Source organism: Octodon degus, unplaced genomic scaffold, assembly GCF_000260255.1.
Source record: "Octodon degus isolate 3935 unplaced genomic scaffold, OctDeg1.0 scaffold00037, whole genome shotgun sequence".
Classification (NCBI taxonomy): Eukaryota; Metazoa; Chordata; class Mammalia; order Rodentia; family Octodontidae; genus Octodon; species Octodon degus.
Window position 1 is genome coordinate 6,131,064 of NW_004524613.1, and position 14,461 is coordinate 6,145,524.

Consider the following 14,461-nt stretch of genomic DNA (forward strand, 5'->3'; position numbering starts at 1 on the left):
TAAGCTTAACCTCACTATCTGTCTGCATATCAAACATCTTAGGCATAATATGGAACAGGTATTTTTCATCAAGTATTGATATGTTGAATTTTAAGTCCCTACAGAATATGATAAAAAACATTTAAAAATTAGAATATGTTTTAAAAATAGGCATAAAGAATTATATACATCTTATCAGATTAAATTTAATTTATTGTCATATGATTCAAAACTTAAAACCACTTAAAGGGCCGGCCAAATAGCTCTGTAGATTAAAACACCTGCTTAGGCAGAAGCAGGGGCCAGGGTTCAATCCCTGGGCCTAACGTGCTGGCCCTGTCCCCAGGGCACACTGAAACGGCATGGTGGTACGTGCCTTTAATCCAAGTGCTTGGGAGGCTGTAAATAGGAGGATCACTATGAGTTCAATCTATGTAGTGAGACCCTATAGACCCTGAAATAAATAAATAAATAAATAAATAAATAAATTCACTTAAAAAGATACAGACAAGGGCCAGCTAGGTTGGTTCCACATGCCTCACCAGTCCAAGCCCCAGGATGGGCTGAGCTGACCACCAAAAAAAAAAAAAAAAAGATACAGAGAAGTCTCCCGTCTTTCCGTTCTCCATCCCATTTCTCTTCCCTTTTAGGTAGCCATTTAAATTAGTTTCTTATCTTTCTAGTGTTACTTCATGCAAACAGAAAAATAAGTTCTTTCTCTCCCTTGTTGGCATGAAAGCCTGTGCACACTATTGTGCTGTATTCTTGTTTTGTTCACCTCCAGTGTCTTAGAGATCATTCCTTATCTGTCTTAAGACCTTCCTCATTCTTCTGTGTAGGAAAGGAAACCATATCCCTATTACCTATTGGAATAAGTATATGCCTATTACTGTTGGGGCCCTGGCAGAGACTTCCTTCAGCTCCCCTCCCTCCCTTCTTAGTCAGGAGACGCTGGTGGGCCTGGAAGCCAAGCAGGCAGAATCACTCAGTGAGCTCATCGCGCTTCGGGAAGCCCTGGAGTCACGTTACCTGGAAGGGGAGTTACTGAGGCAAGAGCAAGCGGAAGTGACCACCGCGCTGGCCAGGGTGTGTAGGCCGCCTCCTTCCTTGGTTGGGTGGGTTCCCCTTCCTCCCCACGTAGCCTTTATATTGAAATTAGATGAATTTTCTAAAGATAAATTTGGCTAAGTCAGTCACTTAGAGCCTCTCAGTGGCTTGGCAGCTCTGGTGCCACATTCAAAGCTCTTTACCATCTGCCTCAAACTATGCTTCTGACCTTCCACTCCAAAACCCCATCCTAAATCCTTATTTTCTCTGCTTCTGCCACATAACATTGATTGTATTCTTGGTTGTATCATTTTCCTTCATGACTAGTATTTCATATTAGTCATTGTCCTTCTACTGAGACCTCTTTTTTCCTCCCTCTTGAACCTCAAACTGTTCCTTGTCTCTCAATACCCAAAATAATTGTCAGCCCCTCCACCAAGCATTTTTGTTTCCTCTAAGCTGACTTAATATCTTCATTGAGTCCCCCAGAGCTCTTTGTGCTTACATTCTTTTCTTTCTTTTTTTATGTTTAATATTTCATTTTATTTTTTATTTATTTTTTTTATTTTTTTTCATAATTTTATTGATAAACAAATAGCAATGAGACAGTTTCAAATCAAATCGCTAGGACAGTTTCAATAATTAAAACATTGCATACATTCTTCCTAGTGGCTAATTGCTGCACAAGATGTGGACTTGAGATCCTATTTACAAACACCATTCATTCTTTTCTTTCTTTCTTTCTTTTTTTTTTTTTGGTGGAACCAGAGATTGAACTCAGGCCCTGGCGTCATCTCCCCGGCCCTGTGCTTACATTCTATATGGCATCATCACACATATACCTGTCTATATACCCTTACGTCTGTTCCTCTACGCTGTGAGCTCCTGTCTTCTCATGAACACTTCATCAAAAGGTGAAGTGTTCATTAATCTTTGAAGAAAAAAAAGAAGAAGCAGGTGTTGGGAATATGAATTGTTTACTGATTCAGGAAAATCGGGAATAGGAAACTGTACCCTTTTTTATTTCTAGGCAGAACAGTCCATTGGAGAGTTGTCAAGTTCTGAGAACAGCCTGAAAGCAGAGGTTGCTGATCTTAGGGCTGCGGCTGTCAAGCTCAGTGCCTTAAGTGAGGCATTGGCCTTAGATAAAGTTGGGCTGACCCAGCAGCTTCTCCAGGTGAGCAGTGATGTCTTGATGCCCATGGTAGGGCTGGGCCCTGACTGAGGCTGTGCCAGTGGGAGACAACGCTGATGCCCGGAACAGGCGGAGTCCTAAAGGATCAGGCCCAAACAGGTTACCCCCAGAAGTAGTTCTGAAGTGCCCAAGAGCAGCATTTACAGTGCAGAGGCGAGCAAAGGGTTAGCCTGAACCATTAAATATTCCTCTTCCACACCTCAGCAGAATCAGTTTGAGGCTTTGGGGATAAGTGATCAGGACTGGGAAGAAACCTATCTACCCTTGAAGCAAGACTAGAGTTTTAATCTTATTGGGCAAGATATTAGCAATCACCAGAGAAGAATCTTTTGAAAAGTCTGAAGTGCCGGAATATGTCCTCTATAGTTCAGGAGTTTAACTTGCAATTTTAGTGACAGGCCCTATGCTAACCCTGTTCTCCTGAGCCTCAGAAACATACTGTATGTGTCATTATCCTGAATTGTCCGAAAGCAGGATTTTGCTTTTTTTTTTTTTTTGCGGAACCAGGAATTGAACTCAGACCCTTGCACTTGCCAGGGAAGCGCTTATTCCACTGAGCCATCTCCCCAGCCACTGCTTTTTTTTTTTAATCGCGGTTGCCAGCATCCAGCCCATGTAGTACCTACAATATAGGCACAGATCAGACAAATGGGTCCCCCCCCCTTATTGTAAGCACTTCTGCATCACCTTTAGAGGCTGGATTCTGACCTCACTTGGATTTCAGCCTCAGCATTTGAGACAGTGCAGGAGAACTATAACCACTCCTCTTTACTCTTCTTGGCAGAACCGGGGATTGAACTCAGGCCCTTGCTCTTGCCAGGCAAGTGCTTATTCTACTGAACCATCTCCCCAGTCCCCACCCATCTTTAATACACTGTGCCCTTTGTCCTTTGCCCTTTTTGGCCAGTAGTTGGAGCAGGACAACCAGTCCTTGTGCAGCAGAGTGGAGGTGGCAGAGCAGGCGAGAAGCACTTTGCAGGTGGACCTGGCGGAGGCAGAGAGGAGCAGGGAAGCCTTGTGGGAGAAGAAAACTCAGCTGGAGGCTCAGCTGCAGAAAGCAGAGCAGGCCAGAGCAGAGCTTCGGGCAGAGCTCAAAGGCATCCAGGAAGAAAAGGAGGAAATTACTGAGAAATTAAGCGAGGTAAGAAGACAAAACGACACAGTCACCTGAAGGTTTAACATATCCTCTAGCCAGACACGGTGGTGCATGCCTGTAATCCCACCACTCTAGGAGACTGAGGCAGAAAGACAGCAAATTCAAGTCCAGCCTGGACAATTTTAGTGAGAGCCTGTCTTAAAATGAAAACTAAAAAGGGCTGGGGAAAATTTAGCCACTATACCCTTGATACTCCTAATTATCCATTTGCATGTCTTCAAAAGCAAAGCAGTATCTTCTTTTGAGGCAAGGTATTGCTATGTCATCATGCCACTGTGTCACCCAGGCAGACCACAGCCTTGCAATTCTCCTGCCTCAGCCTCCTCAGTGGTCCTAAACTGGCAGTAGCAGCCTTGAGGAGATTCTGGCCCGGCTCTGCATCTCACCAACTTCTTCCCCTCAGTCTCGTCACCAGCAGGAGGCAGCCACAGCTCAGCTGCAGCAGCTGCATCAGGAGGTAGAGCGACAGGAAGAAGGGCTTGCTGCAGCAGCCCAGGAAAAGGAAGCCCTGGTTCGGGAGAGGGCAGCTCTTGAGGTGCGCCTGCAGGCTGTGGAACGGGACCGCCAGGACCTCACTGAACAACTTCAGGGGCTCAGGTAGGGCCCACACCCATTCAGCCAAGCACAGAGAGTTTTGTGAGGCAAGGGGTAGCCAAAGCAAGCTCTCTGCATCTGTGAGTTCTCAATGAGTTATGGATTTATGATTGCCCCTAACTTCTCCAGGTAGCCAGTACCTAGAACCCAACACCTCTTAAGGAAGAGGAAGGGACTCTGTAGGTAAGATCTCTTACTGATTCCTGAACCTCACAGCTCAGCCAAGGAGCAGCTAGAGAGCAGTCTGTTTGAGGCCCAGCAACACAATTCTGTGATAGAGGTCACCAAGGGGCAGCTGGAGGTCCAGATTCAAACTGTCACACAAGCCAAGGAAGTGATCCAAGGTGAGAACCCAGCTGGATGGGGACCGTCCAGCCTGTGGAACATCCCAGACCTGGAAGGTAGGGGGAGGTGCTTAGAGTTCTTCTCCAGCCAGGCCTTGAGGTGGGAACTGCATGTGAGGGAAACAGGAGAATATCACTGGGTAGAAGGAGTAGGCAGAGGCTCAGAGAGCTGTTCCTGTCCCTGGCATCCTAGGGGAGGTGAAGTGCCTGAAGCTGGAACTGGACACTGAACGGAGCTGGGCAGAGCAGGAGCGGGACACTGCAGCCAGACAGCTGGCCCAGGCAGACCAGGAGTGGCGGGCTGCCCTGGAGCAGCAGAAGGCAGCCCACCAGGAGGAGGTGCAGCGGCTCCAGGAGAATTGGGTAGGTGGTAGATGTGGCTGGGGGACAGGAGGGGCAGACATGTCCAGTGAGTGCACCACCTGCTGAGTCTGGGTACAGGTATTGCTGCTTAGAAGAATACAATTGTCATCATCTTGGGGATCACCATGAATTCAAGGCCAGCCTGGGCTACATACTAAGTTCAGGCTAGCCCAGACAACATAGTGAGGCACTGTCTTAAAAACAAACAAATACAATTTCTAGTTTTTTCTTTTTTATGGTACTGTGGATTGAACCTAGGACCTTTGCACTAAGCTAAATTCCCCAACCTCCACCACCACCACCTTTTTTTTTTTTTTTTTTTTTTTAACTATTAGACAGGTTCTCACTAAGTTGCACAAACTTGCAATCTTCCTGGCTCAGCCTCCCAGCACACCTGCACACCTGGATTATAGGCATATAACACCACACCCAGGTAGCTTCTAATTATTAAATGAGTTTATATATGCTCTAAGAATAATTTCTGGCAAAATCTAGGTATATTGGTACTTACCCAGAACCCCAAAATAAAAATGGCTAGGAATGTAGTTCAGTCAGTTCCCTTGGGTTCCATCCCTAATTTTTAAAAAACAGTTTCTATTCACAAATGAATAGACTCTGTATTTGTACTGACCATCATTATTGGGGCATGTGTGTACAGAGAGAAAAAGTTGAGTGGACCGTGATAGGCTGAAAGAGCGCTGCTGGAAAAAAAATAACAAGAGTGGACCCTGGGATTGAGGGTTAAACTGTCTCAGGAAGAGATTTATAGTACTGTCTCATATTGCATTGTTTCACTAAATTGCCCAGGCTGGGCTTGAGTTCATGATCCTCCTTCCTCAGCCTCCCAAATAGGTAGGATGATAGCTGAGCTCCATCAAGCTCATCTAGAGCAAGGATTATTAAAGCTCACTTCACAGATGAGGAAACAGGTTTAGAGAGGCAGCCATGTGACCCAGCTAAGGAGTAGTAGAGAGAGTCTTAGTCCAGACCAGTTCTCTTTCTGCTGGCTCTCTTCACCCACTGGGCTCTAACAGTGTTTCCTTCCTATGGCCAGGAAAAAGAGCACTCCCGGCGCCAGCAAGAGCGAGACAAGGCTGTGGAAAGCCTAAAGAGGGAAAAGGTGGAGCTGGAAATGAGGCTGAGAGAGCAGCAGACAGAAACAGAAGCCATCCGGGTGCAGAGAGAAGAGGAACGGACTCAGGCTGACAGTGCTCTGTGCCAGGTGGGAAGCTAGGACTGGAGCGGTTCGTTCCTCTGTGGTCCTCCGGGCTTTGACCACTTTCTTTCTCCACTCCCAAGCGTGGACTGTAGAGGGGCTTCCAGAAGAAGCATTTCTACCTTACCGACCGCAGTGGGGATCCAGTTAGCCGCAGGGCCGGCAGTATGTCATACTTCCTGAGGGAGGGCTGATACTTACCACATCCTGTCAACTCACAAACCAGCGACTGTCTTGCATTTCCTGGTCCTCAGTCAATGGCCTCAGACTTTCTGTTTGCTGACAGAGCCCTGGAACAGCTGGGATGCTCTTGTGCCCTCCTCAGTGAGTGTGACAACCCTGAGCCCAATAACCCTTGCTCCTCCTGTGCCTCCACAGATGCAGCTGGAAACAGAGAAAGAGAGAGTGTCCCTCCTGGAGACACTGCTGCAAACCCAGAAGGAGCTGGCAGATGCCAGCCAACAACTGGAACGGCTGAGGCAGGACATGAAGGTTCAGAAGTTAAGGGAGCAGGTATGGAGGGTGGCCCTGGGTGTTCGTTCCCCCATCAACATTGGGGAGTTTTTTGGCCCTTCTCATGCCCAGGCCCTGTGCTGTAGGTGCTGACACATGACAGGTCCATAAAGCGTGCCCAGTAGTGTGACAGACATGGTCTCTGCCCTCAGCAAGCTTACTTTCTGGTGGCACAGATGGATGACAAATGAGACATAAAATAACAACATGTTTACAAATTGTAATAAATGCCTTTGAGGAAAGAAATAGGATGATGTAATTGAGAGAATTCAAGGGAAGGTGGCCAAGAAGGGGACCTTGGAGCTGAGACTTGAAGGTTAAAAAGAAGCAATCCTGCTGAGTATGGTACCACATTCTTGCAATCCCAACACTTGGGAGGCTGAGGCTGGAGGATCACTGCAAGTTCCGGCCAACCTGGACTACATAGTGAATTTAAGGGCAGCCTAAACTACATAGTGAGACCCTGTCTTAAAACACAAAATAAAATGAAGCCATGTCCATTGTACAACATAGATAAACCTTGCAAACACTATGCCAAATAAAAGAAGCTAGACGTAAGAGGCCACTGTAGGCAAATACGTAGAGGAAGAATGCAGATTGAGGGTTGGGGTAGGGTGGGGAATCTGGAGCAGTTACTAATGGGGTGCTTCTGTGGTGATGGAAATGTTCTAAAATTGATCATGATAGTTGTAGAATTTAGTTGAATATATTAAGAACCACTGAATTCTATACTTTATATAGGTCAGTGGTGGTGAACCTGTAGCACACGCGTCACAGTGAGCACACGTCTTGTATCTTTCAGAGCTCTAAAATGTTACATCACTGGTATAGGTGAATTTTATGGTGAGTGAATTACATCTCTGTAAACTCATTAGCTTGGTGAGGTGGCATATGCCTGTAATCCCAGTATGTGGGATACTGAGGCAGAGGATGGCTGTGAGGAGTCACTCCTGAGCTAAATGACAGCCTGAACTCCAGAGTGAGACTGTCTCAAAAGCTTTAACAGCCCAGTGTGGTGGCACACACCTGTAATTCCAGCACTCAGGAGACTGAGGCAGGAGGATTACAGAGTTCAAGCCCAGCTAGTTTATGTAGTGAGGCCAAGGCCAGCCTGAACTGTATAATGAGAACTTGTTTCAAAAAACTGAAAAAAAAGAAAAAAGCAAAGAGAAGAAAACAAAAAGGAGCAGATAGGAACACTTCTGGCAGAGGACTTCACTGTCATAGGGCCAGGACAGAGGGAAAGAGGTGTGGGAAGGTGAAAAAGAAGGCAGGAGTGTGGCTTGGCTCAAGTGGAAAAGTAGACAGGATCCCTTCCTCAGCCATAAAAGGAGCTTGGATTTTGTTCTCAGGGCAGTAGGAAGCTATTGGATGGTGTTTGAGAAGCAAATGTGGCACAAGATACTATATTTTTATTTATTATATATGTATATTTTTTCTTTTGTGGATACATACTACCACTGAGCTATAGTGTTTTACATATTTCTGTCTGTCTGTCTTATCTATCTCAGTTCATGAATTCAATTCTCTCCATAATTCTGGTCACAAACCAGCTGAACTGGATAAAAACCAGATCAGATTTTCCCATAAGGTCAACATTGACCCCTAACCATTGAATTTGATTCAGTTCTCATCCAACATGGTTTAAGTCCAGAATTGTGGAAAGAAGGTTGTCAACCAAGGCACCACTGTATATAACTAGCTGCTGATGGAGAACAGTGCACCTGGGGTGAGTCGTGGGCTGGCCTTAGGTGGAGGGATCAGGTCAGGGGGCTGTTCCGTAGTCCAGTGAGAAGTTGTTACCAACACATGGACCCTGGCCAAGAAACCTGGGTGAGCCTGTGCACTTTAGTACGAGGAAAAGGAAATAGGAGGTGAGGAGTTGAGGTGGAAACAACGTGGATCACTGGCTTCTGCCTCAGTTTTTGTCACTGTAACAGAAAAAATAGCCCATCCCACTGTGGAAGCTTTCCCACACTCACTAATGTTGTCTCACCTCCGCAGGAGACCACTGGGATGCTGCAGACCCAGCTCCAGGAGGCCCACAGGCAACTGAAGGAGACAGCTCACCAGCACAGAGACGACCTTGCTCTCCTCCGAGAAGAGGGCAGCACCCTGCTGCAGGACAAGATAGATCTGCAGAAGCAGGTCTCCCCCTTCCCACCCTGCCTCACAGTCTGTCCCAGTACAGCGAGCTGTTCCCATTCCCATCCAGAGATTACAAGGAGCTGTGGCCCTGCCACCTGCACTCGGCAGGGAAAGAGTGCCAGACAGAGTATGAGCCTCAGAGTCCTGGGATACTCTAGTTGCCATCTGTATCTGTGGGTTCCACTTAAGAGATTAAAGCAATAGCCAATTGAAAATATTTGAAAACAAATTGCAGCTGTACTAAACATGTACAGGCTTCCCTGTTTGTATGCCCTAAACAATAGAGTATAACAGCTATTTACATAGCAGTTACATTTTATTAGGTATGATAAGTAATCTGCCAACAATTTTTTATGGAATGGAGACCAGGCATGCTGGGGCACACCTGTAATGCCAGCACTGGGGAGGCCAAAAACAAGGATCACTACGAGCCATGAGACCCTGTACCAGATACATAAAAATAAAAAAATTATGGGATGGGACTGGGGATGTAGCTCAGCAGCACAGAGCCTGCCTGGCAAGTGTGAGGTCACGAGTTTGATACCTGGTAGGGAAGGAAGGACAGAAGGAAGCAAGGAAGATAGATTATGGAATGATGTACATAGGATATGTGCAAATACTATGGAATTTTATATAAGGACCTTGAACATCTGAAGATTTTGGTACCTGAGGGGGACTGGTTCCAGGGTAGCTCAAGACCAGTGTAACCCCTGACTAGAATGGGTACATTGCATAGACTGCTTTTCCTTCTCAGAATCCTATATCAGATGATCAGGGGGTTTTTTTACAAACAAAAAACAACAACAACAAAAGCTCCTATAATCACTATACTGTTACCCATCACTTTGCTTTGGGGTCGAATTCTGCTCAGTGAAGATGTTTGTTCATGTCTGCCTTTATGCAGATTTATGAGTCAGGGAAACCAGTAGCCAGGCTGAATGTAGTGAGGAAGGGTGGCTAACGAGAGTGGGGAGGGATGGATGGAACCTTTGGAACATTGGAATGGGGCCACTGACTGGTGTTCTCTGCAGGACCCAAAAACTCTAGGCCAAGAACCTCCTCCCATGGCTGCCTTGCCGTCTGATCCTTGTGTCCTTAATCTTCCAGGTGGAGGACCTAAAGTCTCAACTGGTGGCCCAGGAGGATTCCCACAAGTTGGTGGAGCAAAAGGTTCAGGAAAAGCTGAAAGAAGCCCAGGAGTATGGCCGAATTCAGAAGGAGCTAGAGAGGGAGAACGCCAGGTAAGCTCAAAAGCCAAGGGTTGGATTTTGCTCCTCTGACTATAGTAGTCATGGTGATATTGAGAATTCTTTGCTCAGATCACTGGGTCTTTCATGTCTTCAGCTCTGGGGTGTGTATATAGCCATGCAGACAGGACCTGGCCCCTGTCTTCACAACATACACTTCACAGAGAGATGGCGATAAACAAGACAGTATGGCCTCTGCCTCAACAGAATTTACAGTTTTGTAGAAAAAAACTGTACTCAAATCTCCAGATTTTGACATGTGACACATGGTATGAAGGAAAGAAATGGTGCTGATATGGAGATGACAGACAGACCTACTTTTTTGTTTGTTTGTTTGTTTTTGAAGCAGGGTCTGGCTATGTAGCCAAGCCTGGCCTCAAACTTGTAGCAAGCCACCTGCCTCAGCTTCCCAAGTGCTGGGATTACAGACTTGCGCCACCACATTCTTGAGAGGCCTACTTTGGAAAGTTGTTAGGGAAGGCCTTCCTCAGAGGTTGTATTTAAACCGGACACTGAAGGAAGAAATGGAGTCATCCATGCAAAGGGGTGAAGAAGTGTTACCCAGCAGCAAGAAAAATCATGTTCATGCTCAAAGGCCCTGAGACAGATGAAAACAACGTGTTTAGTGAAACTCAGGGTGTGATATAACTGGATTATGGTGAATGAGACAAGTTGGACAACTCCATGCCATTTAGAATGTTGTGGGTCATGGCAAGTAATTTGTAGATTAAGCTCATCAGAAACCACTGAAAGAGGCCAGGGAGATGGCTCAGTAGAATAAGCACTTGCCTGGCAAGCGCAAGGGCCTGAGTTCAATCCCTGGTTCCGCCAAAAAAAAAAAAAAGAAAAGAAAAAGAAAAAGAAACTACTAAAGAATTTCCAACAGGGAAATTGACTTAATTTGATTGATTTATTGATCGATTGACTGATATACTCATAGTTAAACCTAGGGCCTTTGAATTGAGCTGTAGTCTCTGCCCTTTTATTTTATATTTTGAGACAGGGTCTCGCTAAATTGACTCATCTGGGTTTGAATTTGCAGTCTCCCTGCCTCAACCTCTCAGAGTACTGGGATTCCAGGATTTCCCATCATGCCTACACATAATCCAATTTATGGTGTATTAGAAGTGACAGCTTGGCATGGTGGTACATGCCTATAACCCTAGTACTTGGCAAGCTGAGGCAAGAGGATCACTAAGAGTTCAACACCAACCTGGACTACATGGTGAGACCCTGTCTCAAAAGTAAAAAGGGGTGGAGAAAATAATGACATAAAATATCAGAAGTGACATAAGACTTTGAAAGGAGAGGAGCATGAATTCTCAGTGATACAGGAGTTCGAGAAGGAACAGGTTCTTCTGGTGATGACCATCAAGGCAGACAGACAAATCAGGAGACTGATACAAGTGTCAGAAAAGGCATACTGCTGCTACATCAGGGTCACTAGTGGGGAGGGGGCAACAGGGGCTTAGGCGAGCTAGAGTGAAGCAATCCTATGCAGACATGGATGGGACCTGAGTGGGGCAGAGGAGGACTCTGCAGAGTGGTCCAAGTCTCTGTACTGGGGCAAAGTGTGTACAGGGGTGAGCTAAGGAACTTAGTAGGCAGTGGGGATTTGGAGGTACTGAGGGAACGTGAAGATTTGGTATATTGACTTTGAAGTACTTGCATACAGGTATGTAGAATTTGTGTTTAGTAGGTGCTCAGTAGGGGAAAATGATCTTAACCCTCTCACCCTTTTCTTTCTAGCCTGACTCAGTCACTGGTGGAAAAAGAACAGAAACTCCTTGTTCTGCAACAATCTGATTCTGTTCAACAGCAAGAGCTGAGTTCCTTGCGCCAGGATATGCAGGAGGCCCAGGAAGGGCAGAAGGAGCTCAGTGCCCAGGTAGCTACCACTGTAACCTTGAGCCATGCAGGAGAGGAAAGCTAGTCCTGGACTGGGTGGGGGCTAGGGAATGTGGCCCAGAGATGAGAATTGGGGACCTTGACTGCCTGGAGCATGGTGCCCCGATGGCCCAGTTCACTGTTGGGGGACATAGAGCAGCAAGTAGTCCAGATCAGGCAGGCAGCAGCAGGAAGACTCCAGGGGCTCTGTCTGCTCATAGTGGGCCCTTCAACATGGTCCAGAGGAGAGATGGAACTGGGCGGAGGAAAGGGGACTAGCAGTGGATGAGGCCAGCAGTCTGCTATTAGTCCTGAGTGTGCTGCTGTACTGCTTCCTCGTTGGGTGAGCATGGGGTTCTTCATCCATATACAAGAGTGGTAACTGTTAGCCATGATAGCAATGTGTAAGTATGGTCAGGAACACAGTAGGTATGGTGATGGTCTTAAGCTCCTTTCAGGGCAGAGCTCTAATCAGAGCAGGAACTCTGGGCCCAGGTGTCAGAGTAGCAGAATACCCATTTCAGAGCCCGTGCTACATGTTGGAGAGCTGCACCTGTTCACATGCTCCCAGGTTGGGACCAGCTTTGCACAGGGTTTGAGTGGGGCCAAGCCTAGGAAGTCTGAGGAGACCCGGTGCAGAATGAATCTTCTTCCCTGTCAGGTGGAATTACTGAGGCAGGAGGTCAAGGAAAAGGAGGCTGACTTTGTGGCCCAGGAAGCACAGCTACTGGAAGAGCTGGAGGCCTTACGGATCACAGAGCAGCAGCTGCGAGCTTCCCTGTGGGCCCAGGAGGCCAAAGCCGCCCAACTGCAGCTGCGACTACGCAGCACAGAGAGCCAGCTGGAGGCAATGGCCGCGGAGCAGCAGCCTGAGGCCCAGGCCCAGCTAGCCAGCCTTTACTCTGTTCTACAACAGGCCCTGGGATCTGCCTGTGAGAAGAGGCCTGAGCTGAGGGGTGGGGGAGACTCTGCCTCCTCCCTCTGGGGCCCTGAGCCAGGTGAGGCAGCCACCCAAAAGCTAAGTCTTTGGGGCCAAAGCTGAGCCTAGCTTAGAGGGGGGAGGGGAGTGCAGATCCTCACTCCCTGATTGCGTCAAGGTTAGGGCCACAGGCCCTGGAATTAATTCTAGGTGAGTGTGAAGCCCAAGAGTTACCCTGAGGATGATGAATGGGGTCTTGAAGACCACTGCAACCATAAATGCTGAACCACAGTGTAATTTGTTTTGTTTAAGTGTTCCCTGCCATTTGTTAGCCGTCTGTCCTTGAGCAGCTCACCAATTTCTCTGAGCTTGATTTTTCTTGACTAAATGAGGATGTTAAAAGTACCTCAGGATTTTTCTAAGGAGTACTCACAGTTCCTTGGGTCACGCTGGCACATAGAAAGGTGGAAGGCATGTGATACCTGAACGGCTGCTCTCTGAGGAGGAGAGGAACATGTGGAAAGGCCAAGGCCAGGTCTGGGGAGGAATGGCTGTTTCTTTGCATAGTAGCAGCCAGATGAGGACAGTTTTTTCATCATTTCTCCAGACCAAAATGGAACTAGGAGCCTCCTTAAGGGAGGGCCCCTCTTGCCGGCTCTTTCAGCTGAGGCCGTGGCCTCTGCCCTGCACAATCTTCACCAAGACCTGTGGAAGACACAGCAGGCTCGGGTATGTTGTCTACTCTCCTTCCTTTTTATAAACTTTCATCTCTGCCCAAAAATCTGGTACACAGACTCATGCAGCTGTTTGAACTGTTTTCTTCTGAGACCAAGATGGGATGAGTTCCCCTTCTATCATTTATAACCTGGCAACCATGACTAAAGCATTTGGCTTTCCTGGACCTTGCTCTCACTTTCAGAGGAGCATATGGCCTGACCCACAGGGTTATCTTGAGGATAAATGGGCATTGTTTTCAGGAGCTCTGCAAACTATAATCCATGAACATAGGCTGGTTTTCTTTTGTATAACTTTTCCCTCAACCATGAACTTATTCTTGGAAACCAGAAAGTTGGAGACCACTGAGCTTGCTCTGTATTGGAGCATTTAAGACCCAAGATTAAGCCAAAGGTCCCACAAATCCCACCTCACTGTGAACCTGTCAGTCAATACAAATTGAGTGCCAACTATATGCCAGCCACTCTCACTTGGGAATACGAAAGATGTGACCTGTGCCTACCACAGGCTGTGATGTGATGGAGGACCAAACCTCATCCTTTTCTTTTTTTCCTCCCCAGCCCTGGGGATTGAACCCAGGGCCTTTGCACTAAGCTGCATCATCAGCCCTTTTTACTTTTTGAGAAAAGATCTAATGTAACTCGCTAAGGTGCCCAGTCTGCGCTAGAAATTGCAGCTTTGCTATTTCACTTTCCCAGAGTTCTGCCATTACAAGCATTAGCCATCACATCTGGCTCCAAACCATGTTCTGAGAGGAAGCAAAACCAATTGAACTGACAGGGGCAGGACCAGATGGCTGGCTTTGGAACTATGGGGAAGGGGCAGTCCATTCTGGCTCAGGGAGGGGCAGGGGAAAGGAAGAGATGACCCTGACCCTAAGCTTTGAATAGATAGCTGGAAGGGAAGAGTTGTGTCTCAGAATGGCACCATGAGCAGCTATTTCCAGTCATAGGTTAAAGGGGCTTCGTGGTCACTTCAGGGAGCTGCGTGCAAGTCAGAGCTAAGAACTCAGCAGTCTGGGAATGAGGAGATAACTGATCACTCCAAAGGTTGAGAGTGAGGAGCAGGTTTGAGCCTGGCTGGGCCAGCTTGTGGCAGATGAGGAATGCACTTACCTT

The 14,461-nt window shown here is 47.1% G+C and overlaps 1 protein-coding gene across 6 annotated transcripts in view; it reads left to right on the forward strand.

Moving 5' to 3' along the window:
* Cep250 (centrosomal protein 250) overlaps positions 1–14,461 on the forward strand; it is a 49,117-nt gene that overhangs the window by 22,817 nt on the left and 11,839 nt on the right. For all 6 annotated transcript variants that reach the window (XM_023714818.1, XM_004630984.3, XM_023714817.1 and 3 more), the window contains 13 exons: positions 921–1,065; positions 2,057–2,203; positions 3,132–3,362; positions 3,781–3,974; positions 4,188–4,315; positions 4,509–4,678; positions 5,733–5,900; positions 6,273–6,407; positions 8,412–8,555; positions 9,663–9,796; positions 11,552–11,690; positions 12,351–12,687; positions 13,216–13,337. In XM_023714818.1, the coding sequence (XP_023570586.1) occupies positions 921–1,065; positions 2,057–2,203; positions 3,132–3,362; positions 3,781–3,974; positions 4,188–4,315; positions 4,509–4,678; positions 5,733–5,900; positions 6,273–6,407; positions 8,412–8,555; positions 9,663–9,796; positions 11,552–11,690; positions 12,351–12,687; positions 13,216–13,337 (2,194 nt within the window). The remainder of the gene's footprint in view (positions 1–920; positions 1,066–2,056; positions 2,204–3,131; positions 3,363–3,780; positions 3,975–4,187; positions 4,316–4,508; positions 4,679–5,732; positions 5,901–6,272; positions 6,408–8,411; positions 8,556–9,662; positions 9,797–11,551; positions 11,691–12,350; positions 12,688–13,215; positions 13,338–14,461) is intronic.